This window comes from Sander vitreus, chromosome 6 (genome assembly GCF_031162955.1).
Source record: "Sander vitreus isolate 19-12246 chromosome 6, sanVit1, whole genome shotgun sequence".
Lineage (NCBI taxonomy): Eukaryota > Metazoa > Chordata > Actinopteri > Perciformes > Percidae > Sander > Sander vitreus.
Window position 1 is genome coordinate 31,542,244 of NC_135860.1, and position 16,848 is coordinate 31,559,091.

At 42.1% G+C, this 16,848-nt stretch overlaps 1 protein-coding gene across 2 annotated transcripts in view; it reads right to left on the minus strand.

The window, feature by feature from the left end:
• LOC144520087 (uncharacterized) overlaps positions 1-16,848 on the minus strand; it is a 56,386-nt gene that overhangs the window by 32,762 nt on the left and 6,776 nt on the right. For both annotated transcript variants that reach the window (XR_013502172.1, XM_078253727.1), the window contains exons 5-7: positions 16,634-16,734; positions 13,177-13,293; positions 11,667-11,741 (exon numbers count right to left, since the gene is read on the minus strand). Coding sequence is in view for 1 of the 2 variants with exons in the window: in XM_078253727.1 (XP_078109853.1) it covers positions 11,667-11,741; positions 13,177-13,293; positions 16,634-16,734 (293 nt within the window). In the remaining variant the exon portion in view is untranslated. The remainder of the gene's footprint in view (positions 1-11,666; positions 11,742-13,176; positions 13,294-16,633; positions 16,735-16,848) is intronic.

The window sequence follows — 16,848 nt, forward strand, 5'->3', positions numbered from 1 at the left end:
GATTTCCCGAATCGATTCAATTCCGATTCACAAGGTTCAATTACATTTTAGATTAGATATCAATTAGAAATGACAGTTACAATACCAATCTAGCTTGGATATAGAAGAGATTCTCAGAGAACTTATACTGTAAATTGTACAAGCAAGAAGCAACCCTCAAATATTTTTCATTATGCACCAGGTTAATGTTTACATTAAGAATTGAACCCCCCCCCCACATTTTAGTTTAAAGTACTTTTTACTTATATATCCATGGTGAAAAGGCATACACTGTATTAAGAGATTGATTTTCTGGATTTTATGACTCAATATCAGATCACTCAAAGAAAGATTGATTTTAATTGGAGAATCGATTATTTTAACCCAGCCCTAAAAAGGCAACCAATATTTCCTGTGTCGTGCTTCCGTCAGGCTGCATCTTTTCCTGTGGCTTCATTTTACGTCCTGCCCTCTCAACTATTTCCTCTGCGTCTCTCTCGTCCTTCATTCCTCTCTCTATCCCCCTCTTCCCCTGCCTCCATCCACCCAGCGGCCCATGGCCGGCTGATTGCTGCCAATCTCAGCTGAGGATCCCTGGAGGGGTTTAGGGCAGGCTGTGCTCCAGTGGGTTATTGAAAGAAGCTCACGGTGGGGGGGAGTCTGGATATGTCATCAATGGCTGCTACTGTTTACCAATGAAGGAAGAGAAGACGGAGAGCGAGAGAGCAAGGACATGCTCAGAGATTACACAATGCTACTTATAGTAATAAATTAAAGCTTCAGTGCGTAGTTCTTTTTGATATTAATGAACGTCCGGTACATTCAAGCCGTTGCCAAATGAGTTGCTACAAAGCTAATGAAGACTATCAGCTCCACACAACTCTTTTCTCTTTCTCAGTATGACTATGTTGAGGAGATTGAGGCGTCCGGCGACTTTCGCGCGCAGAAACTCGAGAGACGATAACGACCTCTTCTGAGGAGTCCATCATGTTTTTTTAATCCTCCGTGTCCTCCTTGGCTACTAGCAACTGGTAACTAATCATGGAAGGCTTGTATCGTGTGGCTGCACCGACAGTAATGTTGTCATTACTTAGAATTCCTCATGGGGGGAGCAGAAACTACACACTATAGCTTTAACTACTGTAGCATCCGAGTACTGAAATGTTTAAATATCTCAGCTAGGGATGGGTATCGCCACTGATTTCCTGAATAGATTTGATTGTGAATCACAAGGTCCCGATTCAATTTGACTTCCGATTCGATTCAATATCGATATGAACACAATAGCAGTCAATAAAGTGTAACCCTCACCCGTACTGTACATCTGTGAAATGGCAACGCCTCGCCAATATTTAGCCTAACTTTGGAGCGTTATTTAGCATGACATGGATTCCTTGAGGAAGGCTAAAAACACTCTGCTTGTCCCGCATACTGAACCCTGTCTTGCTTATAAATCAAAGCAAAAGCAGCAGTTGTGAGACGGCACGGCCGTCAGTCAACGTGACAGTCATACGCTGCCTGTCATACAGAGCAGGCTCCAGGTGAGCTGCAAAACATCTCTATCTGCTTCACACCGCAGCGAGCTGTGTGGGTAACTGCTGGAGTGTGTGTGATATGCATACAGACAACATGGAAGTGTATACATGTGTACAGTGACCATGCTTGTGTGTGTGTGTGTGTGTGTGTGTGTGTGTGTGTGTGTGTGTGTGTGTGCGTGTGCGTGTGCGTGTGTGTTTTTTGCTGAGAATATTAATGACAGCTATAGGATGATGAATGGGACAGAAAGTGTTTTCATTTTGGGACTCATAACTCAATCAGGCTTATATCCAGGCCTGGCTGCAGCCACAGCTGCTAGACCAACACTGTGATACACACTTCACACACACTCCCCCAGCAGACAACATAGGCTACATCTACACTACTACGTTTTCTTTTCTCTCTCTTTTTAAAACGTTCTCCGGACATACAAGAGATTTAGCTCCAGTAGCAGAACTAATCTCCGTGCATATCAACACGTCTGACCACGCATATCACACACACAACCACAATGGTGAAAAGTAAGAGCAGGGATTTATTTGCTTGGACCGACAACGAGGTGGAACGGTTACTGAAAGGTATGTAAGACTACCTAGCCGATAAGACGTGCAACTTCGTTTTCAAAAAGGTCTCCGTTTGTGCCCGTCCAGACTACAAAGAAACCCCGGAGTTTTCAAACCAAAAACGACAGCAGCTGAGGGCAGCACTGTTTCCAAATGTCTCCGTTTTAGGGGGCAGTAGTGTAGATGTAGCCTGTAACGTGTATCAACACAGACATAAAGAGAGGACGCAGCCAGTATACTGTGGCTTCATACACCACCATTTATACACAAACAAACAAAACCAATATCACTTTAAACTCATAATTCTTTCTTCTCTACATACCTGAAAACCCTAACAACAGACTTTGTGTCTCAGCATTAATGAGCCAAGGCAAAGTAAAAAATAAACATTTAAAAGCACTACGATGCAGTGGGAAGGGATGAGGGGACTTTCAAGTGGTGCTCCTGTGAGGACCGAGTTGCACTAAACACAGTAATGGTACATTAAAACGGAGAGTTTGCCAATCAATCAGCATTTATTAAATTGAAAGGACCATCCCATTAGACGAGAGCATCCCCCGCCGTTTCTGCTCTCTGAGCAAACATGTTCCCCATGGGGTAAATTAGTTTCATACGCCACTCACACACACACTCAGCTGCAGAAAGACAGACACACACACACACACACACACACACACACACGCACGCACGCACGCACACGCACACGCATTCCTTCTTTTAAACAAAAGATTAAAGAATTATCAGTGGAATTCCTTTAGTTATATTTATTATAACCTTTGATGGCATTTGTCTAATTCCAAGTGATGGTCATCTAGAGAGTCCTCAGAGCCTGAACATTAGAATAAAAAAGAGCACTACAGCATATGTCGCCATGCGTGTCGGCTTGGTCCAATAAAGAGACAAAGTTTTCATTACAGATCAATATGTCCATTCTTTTCTTGATTAATCCGATTCCCTTGGCCTATAAAATGTGAGAAAAGAATGATTTTCCTACAGCAAAGGCTGTTGTAACCTGTTTCTATCTACTGTTCCTTCCTGCAATATTAAAAAACGGAGCTGCTGACCAAACAGCGCAGAATATACCCATATCTTGTTGTGAAGACCAATTTTAGAACACATTACACATTACATTTCCTATAGCTGCTTCACAATAAAAGTATCCCGCTGGTTCACCAAAGGAGAGCTTAAAAACATATTTTTTAATTATTTTTGTAGGGCAGTTTATGCCTTTATCACAGACCCTACAGAATACAGAAATGACAGGAAATGCTAGGAGAGAGAAGAAGCTGGAGGAAAACGTTTAAACTTGAGAACAGCAGGAAATGTCCGGTTTGCATCAGCAGTAACTTAACAGCTCCAATACGGCGGAATGCGTTCAGTAAACTGTAGGCTGATGTCTTAAAGTACAGGAGGCACAGGGGGAAAAGAGATGACGCGCCACACCAGAGATTCTGTTGGAAGCTACAAAAGTACTGCGAGCTGGCCGCAGAGAAACCTGTAAAAACAGAGCTTCCTCTCTAGTCACCAGCACAGACACACGTGTTGGGCCAGTGTCGCGGAAATTGTCTGTAAGCACGCAAATACACCTAAAATAATGCACAAAAACACTGATGGACTGAAGATTAAAGTTACTGGACGATAATAACAGAGAGACAACCTCAGTCTTCTGACCAGAGAGACAGAAAATGCATCGTTTTTAGTTTTCCCAAAACACGAGCCGATTGGCTTAAGAGAGCATAGGCTGATACTCATACTATATGTGCAGCATCTGACTTCATCCTACTTGTTTTTCAGTCTTCAGCAAACAAGAAGTGATCTCAGTATACAATGTCACGGCCATCAAATCCTGAACAAATGATAAAACACTGTTTCATGAAGGTTTGAGTAAAGCCTGTGGAAGCATTGCATCTCTCCACTTAAATACAGACAGGAAGCTTATTCCCAAGGTGACACCATTTTCTTTATTTTTTATTCAGATATCATTTGTTAAAATCAAACCAACTTTCAGTTTTTTCCAAAAAGTTGTCAAATGTATGTGTTCGTCATCGGCAACTAAATAGATTCCAGTGCATTTGTGTTTGCATTTATGTGCAAAATAAAGTCGTCAATCAATCGGGGCCAACTAAAAGGGGGGGGGGGGGGGGGAACATAGACAGGCCAAAACAGGAAGTCAAACAACCCAGGGCCGTCACACAACCCACAGCTTGTTTGAGGGCTGGGAGACCACCTGGGGTTAGTCCCTGTCGGCCTAACACTGGAAAACACTGGATGGGAAAAGGGTATTTTACAATTACTTTGAATGCAGCACGAGGCTGGCGAGGCGAGGCTGAGTCTGTTGTTTTTCAGACAACGGCAGCTACAGTCTGGTGTTACAGTCCTCTCCAGTGAAATACAGACACACTTTTACACCGTTTAGCTGTCAGCATTTTAACCGTGTTTACTCCATTGACATATATATAAGGTCTACTCCAGCTGCTAGCTAACGGTAGGCTAACGTTACCTGCTGTCGAGTGTAGTGTTAACTAACTAGCGTCCCGTGCGGCGATGTTTCAGTTCCCTCTAACGTCCGTCTTCGGATCACCAGAGAGAAGCGCAGGCATTTAAGTGGCACTTAAATAAGGCACCTAAATCCGCGTTGCTATTCGGTCCGGTAGATAACGGTCGTTAAGGCACCGGTGCCGTATTAGCACCGGGTCTCGGACCCCCCTCCCCCCCAAATAAAAACTCTTCGGATCTACACGATTCACATGGATGACATTTTCCCATTCAAAAACGGCGATTTTCGCCGAAAAGAGACTAGTTTGCAGGTATGTAATGTGGACTAAGCCAGTAAGGTAGAAGAGGGACTTAAGTTCCCATTAAGGGACATCTCACTCCGATTCTCCACTGGGCGTCTGTACTGCGTTCCGGTTTTGTTCCGTCCTCCGCCACACCACACCGGGAGTGTCTCAGAAGCAGAGCGTCTTGCTGCCAGACTCACAGATTTGATTGTCTCTACAAGTACTTTACAGAACAATCACGTGTTTATTAAGCTAGTATCTACCTTCCACTCCAAGCACTTCTGGAGTCCAGGGGTGGTGATGGCGCAGTGGATATGACACATGCCTTTGGTGTGGGAGATCTGGGTTCGATTCCCACTGCGATACATCAACCAATGTGTCCCTGAGCAAGATACTTAACCCCTAGTTGCTCAGAGGCGTGTGGCCTCTGACATATATATATATATATATAGCAATTGTAAGTAGCTTTAAATAAAAGTGTCAGCTAAATGACATGTAATGTAAAACTACAGTTAAAGTCCATGCCTTCTGTTTTCTGGCGTTGTCTTCATAAAAAAAGATCTGTGATCTATTATGTTATTCCACCTCCAACAAAAAAGGAGACATATACTATATTGGGGGGTGACTTTTGCATTCAATTATATTTTTGATACTAGCGTGCTTTCAATTTTGCAGCAACAGTTTGGGAAATACTCTTTCCTGTTTCAACATGACAATACATGAGTCATATTTTGGCATTTATGTACCTCTCTCTCTCTCTCTCTCTCTCTCTCTCTCTCTCTCTCTCTCTCTGCAGATGGACGCCCACCAAGAGCCAGGTTCTGTCTGAGGTTTCTGCCTGTTTAAAGGAAGTTTTTCCTCGCCACTGTCACACCAAACGCAAGCTCCTGGGGGTAATTTCATTCAGAGCCTAGAACTACTCTATCTGTAAAGTGTCCTGAGATAACCTCTGTTATTATTTGACACTATAAATAAAATTGAATTGAAGTGACAATGTCCCTGTGCGCACACACAGCAGCCAGAGGCCTGACCTCAACCCCGTTCAGCACCCTGGGAATGAACTTGGAACTTTGAATGTCGCCCACAGGAATATTCCTGGTTGTAATCAAGTGGAGAGATGCAATGCTCCCACGGCTAGAGCTGGTGAAACAAAGACTGACAGCACTGGGTGACTCAAACCAATGGCTCTCATCCATAATGCAATTTGTCCAGACGTACACTGGGGCGTCTCCTAATCTCTGATGCTAGACCCACTGCTTGAGGTTTCATCAGGCAGCATTATCTTTGCCCGCAAGCAAATGAGACACATGCTGCGACGTCTGTGGAGGAAAATCCCAAATAAGAAAGTTGACCCCTTACAACAAGTGCACACGAGCAAATGCGTACACGCTCAAGACACGCACAAGCATGCAGGAATATAATTCTCAGGAGATGGTGGTGATTCATTTTGTAAGATGTAACAGAACTCATTTTGGGAGTGACCCTCGGTTAATGAGCGGGTCTTTGATGTGTAAATCCTCCGGTCCCAGTGCAAGGCTGATACGGTCTCCCTACAATCCTGCTCAGGTGCAGCCCTGCTCCCTTCAGCAATGCTTATCTCGTGTACCAAATACCGTATGACCTCCGACAGCTAAGAAACCCGTGTCTAAGAGAGAGAAACACGCACCGACATACAACCTCAATGAACAAAAAACGAGGAAAATAAGGAAGAAAAACAAGTTCAAGAATGCCATTGGCACTGGGATGCTGTAATTTCACTCCCCTATGGAAGTCAGACACCAATTATAACATTAGTTATAAATATGTATAGTAATAAATGTAAGTCTTTGGTTCATTTCCTTTCTCAAGTGCTTCTCCACAGAATAATTGGATTGCGGCTGCACCGTCATGTACCCGGTGAAATGAACGCCTATTAATCGGAGGATAATTGGACCCATACCCCTGATAAATGGTGCTGCTCCACTTTGAGTCACGTACAAATCAGGCCATTTTAAGGGATCCGTTTCTTATCTGGCTTGGCTCATGCTTATATGAGATGTGAGCTTATATCGGTGGACGGAACCACGGACGCACCAAATCACAGAGTCATGCCCAAAATGAGATTACTTGATTATAGTTGACATTTCGTTCCTTCTGTGATATCGAAGCACATAAGAACTCAAATTTAGTGTTCACAAAACGTACTACGAGAACAGAAAAATGTTTTTTAAACTCTTTGAACCACTTTTCTGACGCCGATAGAAATTGAAGAAGAAGAATGAATACACAGCGAGGGTATAAAAGCAGTTGATACTAGCTGTTCCCGAGCTGGCACGCGCAAATGTGATGTCATTGGAGCGCAGTGAGTATTTATACTCGTGGTGGTCGCGACACTAGCTGCAGTCTTCTCCTGAACAGAGGTGGCGCTAATGAATAAAGGCTACCGACTTTGCCATTTCTACGGACTAGAAGAAGAAGAAAAAGGTAAACAACGGCAGAACTGGCAGCAGCATTGACGTCAATGCTTCGATTTGATTGGATGACCTACTTTGTCAGATCAAGCCTTTCATTCACCATAAAAGAACTCATCTTAACCCAGTAAGTTTACAAGAGAGACTTGCAGTCACTCTGAGAGTCCTGGCATCCGGTTGCCCAGGAGCTCGTTCATGCTTCCTGTTTCCGCTTTGTCGCGCGCCGCTGACAAAAACAGAGTGGTGCATGACCTCTGGTGAGCGCACTCAAAATCCTGGCCCGCCAGCGAGATCTACGTCATTTTGACGTCACATTTGTGCACGCGAGCTCGGCTACGGCGACTGTAAAACGGCCTTTGCTACTTACAGTTTTCTCTTAAGAGAAAGATACGGCACTAGAGGGGTTCCACACCCACTTGTGGGGTTCCTTACGGCTCAATGTTAGGACCACTATTGTTTATTTTGCACAGAAATGCAAACTTTAAAAAAGAAAAATCGATTTTGTTGCCGATGACAAACAAATTTGACAACTTTTGAAAAAACAAATAATCTCTGAATTACAAAAAAAATAAAAATTCATAATTTTTGTTCATCGTGTGACAAATTTACAAAGTCATTATAAGTCATGTTGAAATTGAAATAGTCTCTGAAATAATAAAATCAAAATCAAAAAAAGTCAAAGCAAACATTTCAAAGCCTTACATCAAATGAAGGACTTCTTCAATCAAGCTTCATTTGACTTTATATACTTATAACTATACTGTGTTCAAGTATGGGAACTACATATAAAAGAAATACAAATGCAATTTTAGAGTTCCAAAGAGAGCTATAATAACTGTCAACAAAAATACTGCACCAGAAAAAGTATAGTAAAGAAATAGTATTTCTGTTAAAAATGTGAATTTAGCAAAGAACTGAACATGTGTAAGACACTTTGTAAGTTTTAAATATAATTTTATAGACAAATGGAAAAATGTGTGATCAGTAGAGCAATAGGTTGGGTTTCATTGAGGGGAATTATTATTATTAGTAGTAGTAGTAGTAGTAGTAGTAGTAGTAGTAGTAGTATTATAATAATAATATTAATAATAATTATTATTATTAATATAATAATAATATAATAAACATTATTATGTGTCTGACAGTTTTTGCCCTTCTTTTTATACCAAATTGTTTCTGTAATTCTTTACAGATGAAAATACATTTCAAATTATGGATACTGCTACTTTGCGATTCAAATATCTAACGGCGTTTGAGGGGAAAAAAACCTTTTGATCTGATTTGTAAGTAAAAGAAAAAAAACACACACTCCAGATGCATTCCAGAGATTTGCTTATTATGTTAGGATGGGCTGTCAGCTACATCTGAAAGCTTAGCATGGTTTACTAAATGATATAACTGATTAATTATAGTCTACTTTTAAGGATTACACATGGCACATATACAAGCAAAGCACTTGTAAACAATCTGAGATACAGTTAATGTTTCATGATTGACACTTCTACCAACATTCCTCCTCCCCTCGCACTCTCGGTTATCATTAATAACAACCCGACCCCCTGTATGATAATTAATGCAAAATGAGATATATGCTGCGACAATGACTACCACTTGACATATATCTCGCCTGGAGGATTAAAGCGGTGTTATTACACACTCTGTCACTCAGTCCCGACCACCGCCACAACCCTCGCTCACCCCTCATCTGTTTCATGCTAAAAGAGCGTGATCAGCTAATGAGTTTCTTTGGCCTCCAATTAATCATGCTAATGAGCCCCGCCCAGCCAAGATAATCAACTGTTCTCACCGTACGAGCCAATAAGGGGAGAGTTTGGAGCTGCCTGCACTCTCCTCATCCTAATCCTCTTTTTTTGATACATTTCCCTTTTTTTCCTTCTCCTCTTCCCTGCCTCTCACGTTTTTATCTGCTCCTCTCTGGCCGTCAGAGCTCCTTATCGTTCCTCTCTGCCCCTTTCCACGCTCCTCTTTTCTCAATCTTCTTTCCCATTTTTCACATTCCTTCCTACTTTTTGCTTCTTTAACATCTCTCCATATTCTCTCCTCCTTATGGAAGCAAATAAGAGACATAAGTCTTTGAACTTGAACAGCCACTGAACACTTAATATTGAAATATTTTACTTTGAAAACCATGTATCTGAATGCATTTGTTCTGAATTCACCTCTTTGAAATTAAAATACGATTTATTTATATTGATTTAACATTTTATCAGTCTCGCTTTGCCAGACCTTCCTCCACAGCTCTGCGGAGGAAGGTCTGGCTAGTCCACACAGCATTCAGGGATGGGAGAAAAATGTGCTCTGGTTTATTGGCATTTCTTTAAACCAATCACAATCGTCTTGGGCAGCGCTAAGCGCCGGATGGAGCAACGGTGCCTCTGCAAAATAGCCTCGTGAAGGAACTAGTTTTGGTGGAACGTGTGTACGTTCAAAGGTAGTTTAAGTCGTGCGAGAGAAAACTCTGATTGGACAGATAGTCTAGCTAGCTGTCTGGATTTACCCTGCAGAGATCTGAGGAGCAGTTAACCATAGTCCTCACAAATCCGAGGCAGGATAGGAGAGGCAATCGAACCGACTTCTGGCCTGTCAGAGCACGGTCTGTCAGTCATGTGATCCAAGAAAGGCCGTGCTCTGCGCCAGAAGTCGGTATTGAAAGAGGTTAATTCAGAACAAATACATTCAGATACATGGTTTTCAAAGTAAAATATTTCAATATTAAGTATTCAGTGGCCGTTAAAGTTCAAAGACTTATGTCTCTTATTTGCTTCCATACCTCCTCCCTTTTCATTAGGGGTGGGGGAAATAAATCGATTAAAGGTGCTCTAAGCGATGTCACACATTTTTTAGGCTACAACATTTTTTGTCACATACAGCAAACATCTCCTCACTATCCACTAGCTGACTGTCCCGATACACTGTAAAAAAACATCTCCTCACTATCTGCTAGCTGCCTGTCCCCTGATACACTGTAAAAAAAACATCTCACTATCTGCTAGCTGCCTGTCCCCTGAACACACTGTAAAAAACATCTCCTCACTATCTGTTAGCTGCCTGGCCCCTGAACACACTGTAAAAAACATCTCCTCACTATCTGCTAGCTGCCTGTCCCCTGAACACACTGTAAAAAACATCTCCTCACTATCTGCTAGCTGCCTGGCCCCTGAACACACTGTAAAAAACCACGACCTCTGTAGACAGCCCAGGCTCCACAAACGGCAACAAAAACAAACTGCGGCAACCTGCACCACCAAACATAAACAGTCTTCCAGCGTTCCAGCCAATAACCTACAAGAAGGATTTGGGGGTGGGGGTTGGGGGGTTAGTGCGCGGAAGGGAGGGGACGGGATGAGGGAGGGGCGAGCTAGCCTCCGTTTTGTTTGACAATACTTCGAACGTCAACAAGAAGTGACATCACCCAACATCGCTTAGAGCACCTTTAACTAATTGATTCTTTTTAATTTACCAACGATTCACCATAATATTTTCTGTTTATACGGTACCGCCGACTACATCAAATCCGTTTCCAACAAAACAGAGCAAAAGCAGAAAATGCAGAGAATCCATGTTCTGTACTGGCACTTACCCACTGCTAGTACCAGCTTTGCTCTACTCGACCGCGGTGCCCCGTCCTCCAATTTCAATTGCAGATTTAGTAGCGCCTCATGCGTGAGGTGAGCGTGGCTGGTCGTCATAGCGACGCTGCAGGAAACTGCCGTGACCTAATTCGACACACACACACAGAACGTGGAAGGTGTGTTGTTTTTGACTCTCTGCATGTGGCTGTTTGCCAGAAGACACATTTAGTTTCAAAAGAAGCTGGAGGCAGGAGAAAAAGCTCCGCTGGCTAAACTATTTAAAAATGGCGGGTTTGTTCAGGACCCCCCCCCGTCTGTCGCAAGCAATGATGACGCAGTGATTAGTGACGATTCTCTCCAACCAATCAGGACTCTGCGGGTTTTCACGTCACCTTTTGGTATCGCCTCAGCTCGCTTGGAACCTCGACGGAGGTGGTGCTAAATAAAGTACCTGTTGGCAGGTACCGGGGACTTTTTAATCACAACGGAAAACCAAAAAAGGCGAGTAGAGTCAAGGCGAGGCGAGCAGGTACCATGTATTATTATTCATTAATTTGTTAAAGGAAAAGAACATCGCAATACTCAATACTATCGAATCGCAATACTTCTAGAATCGCAATACAAATCAAATCAGCATGCATCGTGAAGGAATCAAAACGGTACAAAAGTATTTCATCCCAGCCCTACTTTTCATCCTCTGCACCTCCCTTCCTCCCAACCTCCGTTCTGTCCTCCCTATGCCCCTGAAACAAGCTATAAACTCACCAGTACTCTTTCCACTGGTCATCCTCAAAAACGTCCTCTGGAATGGGATCAATCAGCACCAGGTCTGACACTTGCCTGAGGATAAAGAGAGGACACACACACACACTTAGATGAAGTAAGACTCATTGACTATACGCTTGTCCCCTTTACGCTCCCGGGCCAAGGCCGTAATGAGTGTGAGATGAATGGTATCTTCCTGTAGATTCCTCTGTCCCCACAGACAGATGACCACACATACACCAGATCCAGGGGCAGCATTTCCATTTGGAAAGGTGTCATCCACTCACTGTTGCTTCATTTTCTCCCGTAACGGCAGCAACATCGTGCCTGATTAAATACTAAATCTTTCATGCCTGGTACGGCTTACTTGTCACGTTAATCACCACGGTGAATCGGAGATGGATGAGTTACGGGGGATGATTGGAATGGACAGTGGAATATATTTTGTTAAGTGCACCATATTATATGGTATGCAGGGTCTCTACCAAACTTGCAAACTCTTCTATATATGATATACTGTAAAGCAATCTTTTTTAAAAGGCCCTTTTTTAAATTTGTATCAATGATTTGTTAAGACAGATAAAAGGATAAGTCAGGCAATATTGTTGTATTATAAATAAATAAAAACCTTAGAGCTCAATTGTTGTTACAAAGACAAAAAAAAAAAAAACATCAGTTAGTCACACTGTTGCACTGGGTGACATGTTCCATCATTACCATAAACACACACACACTATCATTTATTCAATCTCACATACACCGTTCTGCTGCCAGACACACAATTACACATATTCATCTGCGGAGGAAAATAATCCCCAACAAGTGCAATATTTACTCATGTTCGAGTATTTTTGCTAAACACAAAAAGTGGCCAGCTGCTTTTAGCAAATTACTGAGACTTCAAATACAAAACGAATGTATTTGTGAGCCATTTAGAAAGTTTGACGTCTTTAATAGGAGCCAAACTGCCGGGACTGGGTCACAAAGTATTGACAGACTGACTGACATGTTGTTGGTTTGTTGTTGTTTTCAGAAACACATTCCAGTGAACTATTTTCGTAAAATACGAGATCGTATTCCGAACAAGCCGCCATTGCTATCCACTGGACAAGCCAGACCCACGTGACGCGTCGTCATTTCCGGTTTTCATTTTTTTGTATTACGCCTCGCGCACGCGCAGAACGTACGCTCAAGTCGGCGTCGCTTCGATGTGTTCTGAGGCACTTTTTGGACCTCGGGGAGCCGACTGATCAGTCCAACTGCCTTTTCTGCCGACGGTCAGCCGTCGGGTTGGTGTATCAGGGGCTTAAGACTACCTTACCTAAAGGCCAGTAAGCCAGTATCATCAATGGTTTTTTAACAATTTTTGGAGAAAAAAAGCTTTCAAAGAATTAACAATAATTTGGTCCCACCCCCCCTCCCCCCTGCATTAACTATGAGGACTCCCTAGGGGTCCCGGACCCCCTGTTGAAGATCTCTGCTTTGAGTATTTTCATTAGACAATACTTACACATCATGAATGTGGCTGTAAAACCTGCCATTGAGCGTGCCGAGCTCAGAGCCCACCAGGATGAAGGGCTTGGCTATCTCGGCGGCCTGCAGTAGTCGGTGCAGATCATCCACCATCCTAGAAGACAACAAAAGTCATCCGTCTTGGCACGAAACCGGGACACGCTGCAAACTGGGCCAGGAGGTTTATTTATTCAGAAAGGTGGTGCCAGGACTCAACATTAATCTCTTATAATATAATTTCGTTTTTTTTAACCTAGACCTTATTTTCCAATGTTTTCGTGTGTAAGTGACTGATGGGAACAACAGTCTTTGATATTGGTCTAGTATATTAAGCGTGAGCGCAGTAACCGGCAGCCACAGACCGGGCTGCAATGTAACCCTATGGACCAAACGTGCATCATAAACTATGTGTTGTTTTCAACCGAAACTAGAGTTGCGATTGTTAAAAAGAAAGTGGAAAGACGACCCAAAACGGCTTTTCATAGTTTTATTTAGTTTCTGTCCACTTTGAATGAGGTGTATTTTACAATGCTAAAATGACTGTTTATTCACATGGCCATCATCACATGCCCTTCACCATACCTAGAGATTGGCATGGGGTACTTTCCATAAAATCCATCTCTCAATGCAAATCAAACCAGCTATTAGGCTAACTGAAATAAAACCATGTTAATCTCTAGGTATGGTGAAGGGTATGTGATGATGTGGGGGGGGGGGCTATTTTAATTCCAAAGGCCAAGGGAACTTTATCAGGATGCGTAGTATCCTGGATCCATGAAATAACTGGCCTTTAAAAATAAACATCTGCCTGCCTCTATGGGAATTTAACATAGGGGTGTACTTACTTATGCCCCCTGTATTTTAAGGAAGAACATTTATTTATTTACGTTACATTATTCATTCACAAAGAAAACTGGTGTCCTTAAAGATTGGATTTTTCCTCATTTCTTTTAATTAAGGCATTAACATCAATTTCCAAAAGATGATTTTTTTATTCCTCTTTTTAGTCAACTTTAGCATGGGTGTCCTAATTTTTTCACGACTCTCTGTGTGTATATATATATATATATATATATATATATATATATATATATATATATATATATATATATATATATATAAATATATATATATATATATAAATATCTGAGCCTGTCAGTGGCAATGAGCACTTTAGTGAAGGTAAATACAAGCTGCACAATTGTCTTATTAACTTACATTGTAGCTTGTTTCACTGACTGCCGACAATCACGCTTAATACTGGACCAATGTCAAAGATTGTTGTTCCCATCAGTCACTTAGACACAAAAACATAGGAACATAAGGTCCAGGTTGAAAAAAACCTTAGTTACCCTTTAAGAGGCATTATTAAAAAGCAAAAATGAGGAAGATAAGTGTTAACCCTAACACCAAAATGAACAGCACTGCTTGAACCCAAATGACTGCATTAAAAGGAGGGGACTGCTGGCTCCATTTCATTACAACCTGCAGGGAAAAAAACAAACCTCAGCAAACTTAAATCTCCAGAGGGATCATCATTATTACATGAGAGGCAGCCGCTCCTGTTCTGAGAGCCATCTGCTGCCCTGGGTTTGTTGTGCTAATAAATCAAACCCGAGGTGTCACAGTGAAATGAGTAGTTCTCACAAGAATCCCAGGGTTAAGGTTAGGTAGTCATCAAACTCCTTGAGATATTGAATCCTGGGAAATTGATCGCTTGCATCTCAAACAGGTCGGCCGCCTGCTTTCTGGGCCAGTTGCCAAGGTAAACCAGACTGCTGATCGTCGGCGAGCCACGCCCGCTCATCCCTTAGGCAGATTTACAGCTCGACAAACGCGCTATGATGTCAAAGGCGAGAAGATTAGAGCCCAATCCCATGACAGTGTGAGGCGGGGCAGGGGTGGTGTGTTCAGCAGAGGAACGCACCAGGCGTCTTTGCACACATCAGTCTACGCTGACTGCAACATGAAGGATTAGTCCCAAACAGCCACTTTATCAAGGAAATATGGATTCCCAGTCGTACTACTGTACGGTGGTAAATAATACAAACATTTGATGTGTGTTACTGCACTGTATGTAGTATAGCTGTAGGTTATTTAGTTTTTTTGCTAGATACAGTGTTAATACCGGTAAACATTTAGCAGTATACACAAGGATTAACAATTAATAGAAAAATGATTTTCGGATGAATGGGTTATAAAATAGTTGCAGTGCTAGTCATTCTTTGGGTTGTTGAGCTCAAGGATCCAGTTAAAAACTTTCTTGGATGTTGAACAGACATTAGATCGTTCGTGACCTTCGTCAGTGTTCATGATGAGAAGGAATATGACTTGCTGTATTACACAAACGTCTGGCACAGTCTCAAATCTTTTCCCCTCCTATAGCCCGGAGCTACAGTGTCCTGAAACGGACATAGCTGAAAGCCCAGATTACCCGACTAACAATCCAGTCATGTCAAGACACTGATGATATGACAGTACAGCCCGACTGATATATTATCGGCCGATATTAGGCATTTTCCAAACTATCGGTATCGGCATTTATAATGGCCACTAAATGAATATTTAAAAAATAAAACAGAAACGGACGAAACCCCCTTCAACCATGTTCTGAGTGTTGCCGTTGCATAGTTTGTCCACCACAGGGCGCTCTACAACCTCCCCCTCCGTTTAGTTTTAAACTGCATTATCATATTATTTTAGTGAGGACTTATGAATAACTACAAATAACTAATGTTAGGGAAATCTGTTTATGTTTTGTTACACGTTTCTGGATTTTTTTCCGATATATCGGATTTTTAAATTACCAAATATTTGTATCGATATCGGCCTTAAAAATCCTTTATCGGTCGGGCTCTATATGACAGTATCTTATCATCAGTGCGTTTATGATATTATCATATCATCAGTGTCTTTACATGACTGGATTGCCCACCTCTGTATGATACAATACATCGTACTGGACGCCATGTACTAACTAATGCCCAGCATATCACTGTGACCAAATAACTGTTTTGTTTTTTCATTAAATGGACTGTATTCATTCATTCATTAATGCCTGTCAATGTCTGTTGGAACACCTGTCTGTTTGTTTTATAACTGTTATATCATTTTGAAAAATACCTTTAAAAAAAGATATTACTTAAAATGTTACATATACATGTAATATTAAATCGGTTTGTGGTGCAAAAAAAGGTTGGAGCCCTGCACTACACTACTGTGTATTTAGCCTACATATCGTATGCTCAGCACAACAGATAAACGAGCCAGATGGCCCTGGAGATGTAAAGCAGCCCACTCATCCATTCCGAATCCACTTCATGGTGTTGAAAGAACGGATTTAAACTGGGACATCATGTTTAACAGTGTAGACTTTGTGTACAGCAGAAAAGTGTCATCCCACATTTGATGTCACAAGCACTAAAAAGATGACTGAACTGAAGTAGCGTACTGACCGTCCAGTCGTTGACATCCCCCAAACTTTCTCCGTTCCTGTGGTTTCATTCTGCATCAGCCTCTTGCTGAAGCCCAGTCCCATTCTGTCATAGGTACAGACCTGACAGCGAGACAAACAGGGACACCACAGGTTTAGAGGGATTTTTAAAATAACACCACGAAGAAGCTGTCAATAGGAGTCAGCCCCCACCCTACCCTGTAGTTACTTTAAAAA